General features: G+C 42.0%; 1 protein-coding gene across 2 annotated transcripts in view; it reads left to right on the top strand.

Annotated features, from left to right (window-relative positions):
* The window catches only part of Papss1 (3'-phosphoadenosine 5'-phosphosulfate synthase 1), a 114,294-nt gene that overhangs the window by 41,834 nt on the left and 70,423 nt on the right, over positions 1–2,037 (top strand). For both annotated transcript variants that reach the window (XM_008846534.3, XM_017801481.2), the window contains exon 7: positions 1,115–1,226. In XM_008846534.3, coding sequence (XP_008844756.1) covers positions 1,115–1,226 — 112 coding nt within the window. The remainder of the gene's footprint in view (positions 1–1,114; positions 1,227–2,037) is intronic.

Here is a 2,037-nt window from a genome sequence, read left to right as displayed (position 1 = left end):
AGAGAGAGAGAGAGAGAGAGAGAGAGAGAGAGAGAGAGAGAGAGATAGATGGATGAAGGTGTATTAGATTACAGAGCCCAGAAAGACAGTAGCTTTTTCTACATGTGAACTTTGAGTACAACACTTCTCAGATATGGTCAGCTGGTTCAGTTGACAGTGCACCTATACATCGAACCTCATCACAGGCCCTATTTGTAAATATAGTCGCATTGAAGGTTAAGGCTTCAGCATAGGAATTTTGCAGACATTTATCCCCTAACAACATATCTTCTAGAATTGGGTTCTAACAGAGATAGTAATAGCCATTATACAAAGGTTTAGGAAAAATTAATAAGAGGAAAACTTGAAAGTAGAAAGAAACCTTCTCCATGAATAGTTCTCCTGTGAGTTGAAGCTGGAGAATTCTTCACCATTAGCTGATGTTTCATTGAACACACTAGCCAGTGTGCTTTAGGAATAAAGAAGAGGCTCTGTTTCATTTCCCACCACTTGGCCAGGTGCTTCATCTTTCCTCATTTGTGATCTATTGCTGTATGTCCAGTCCAGTTCAAAAAAAGGATGTACCCACCATTCATTAATGACATATGCAATTCACCAACTCTTTAATGTTCTGATGGGAAATTTAAGAAATGACAGGCTTTATAAATGGAGGATCCTCTGTCCAGGGTAAGAGACTTTTTAGTAAATATTTCACATAAAGTATCTTTTGGTTTAGGGTAGTGGCTGTCAACATGCAGCTTCCAGACCTTCGCCATCAGCATTTTCTGGGAGCATGGCAGAATTATAAAATCCTGGGCCCTACTGCCTTGGACTTTGAGTGTGAAGCTTGCTTTTTTTAACATACCTTCCAGAGGTTGTCTGATATACATTAAAGTTTGAGAAACCTTGGTTGAGGTGAGACTGTCCTTGATAGAAATATGTGAAAGCCAGTGCATTTTAAATGTATTAGAAGAGATGCTTATTTTCCTATGCTTTTACCTTTGCTAGAGTTGTATAATCCATATGCATCATTGAAAGGCTTGTTTCCATTATGTGCAAAATTAAGCTTATAACAGCCATTATTGCTTGGTTCATTCTTATATGAAATACAGATTTTTATCTACTAATTTCCCAGGTGGATATGCAGTGGGTGCAGGTTTTGGCAGAAGGTTGGGCCACTCCTCTGAATGGCTTCATGAGAGAGAGGGAGTACTTGCAGTGCCTTCATTTTGATTGCCTTCTGGATGGTAAGATAGTTTACATTCGTAATTCAATTATATATGGAGGACGGGTGGCAGTGTCAGGTATTTGTCACTTGGTATAACTGGTAGTTAGAGCATCTTAGTAGAGGTGGTTCAGACTGAGTTACATTGGTACCGAGCGCTCTACGTGAACAGTGAGGACTTATTTGCATTTGTCCTTCCCCTGTTGTTCACAATTGAGGAAGAGGGAAAACCTGGAGATTAGGGCTGAAAGTGAATGGTGAAAGCAAGCAGTTCCCCTGTGTTATACACAGCATGCCTGCTGTGGAGAGTTTCCACCCTCAGAGCACAGACACAGACTGTACTGCTCTGAAGCCCGGGAGTGAACCTCCTAAAGAGTCCTGGAGTTCAGGTTCAGGAATCCGGAAACAGGACCAAATTTGTGGTCTGTTTTATTTGTATTTTTTGTTTTTGTTTTTTCGAGGCAGGTTCACATTGTACAGCACATGTTGCCTAGAGCTCATTTTGTAGCCCAGGCTGACCCAAACTTGGAACAATCTTCCTGCCTTAGCCTCTTGAGTGTTGGGAGTCTAGATGGAAGCCACCATGCCTGACGCTTTACTATTTATTTGTTTCTTTACTTACTGTTCTGGGGGCCAAATGGGGGCTTTGTAAATGTCAGTCAGACAAGGCTGGACCACTGAGCAACACCCCAGCTCTGTCTATACTGTCTCCCCAACCCCACCCCTTTTTTTGAGATCAGATCTTACTCTGTAGACTGTTAGGGTTCCAAACAGCAGCAGTTTCCCCCCTCCCCAACAGGGACCTCACCTTGACCTTTGGAGTCAAGGGAAAC

The sequence above is a fragment of the Nannospalax galili genome, unplaced genomic scaffold (assembly GCF_000622305.1).
Source record: "Nannospalax galili isolate Female #2095 unplaced genomic scaffold, S.galili_v1.0 scaffold2423, whole genome shotgun sequence".
Taxonomy (NCBI): domain Eukaryota; kingdom Metazoa; phylum Chordata; class Mammalia; order Rodentia; family Spalacidae; genus Nannospalax; species Nannospalax galili.
Note: the sequence above shows the minus strand (reverse complement) of the source record. Positions and strands in the feature narration are given on the sequence as shown.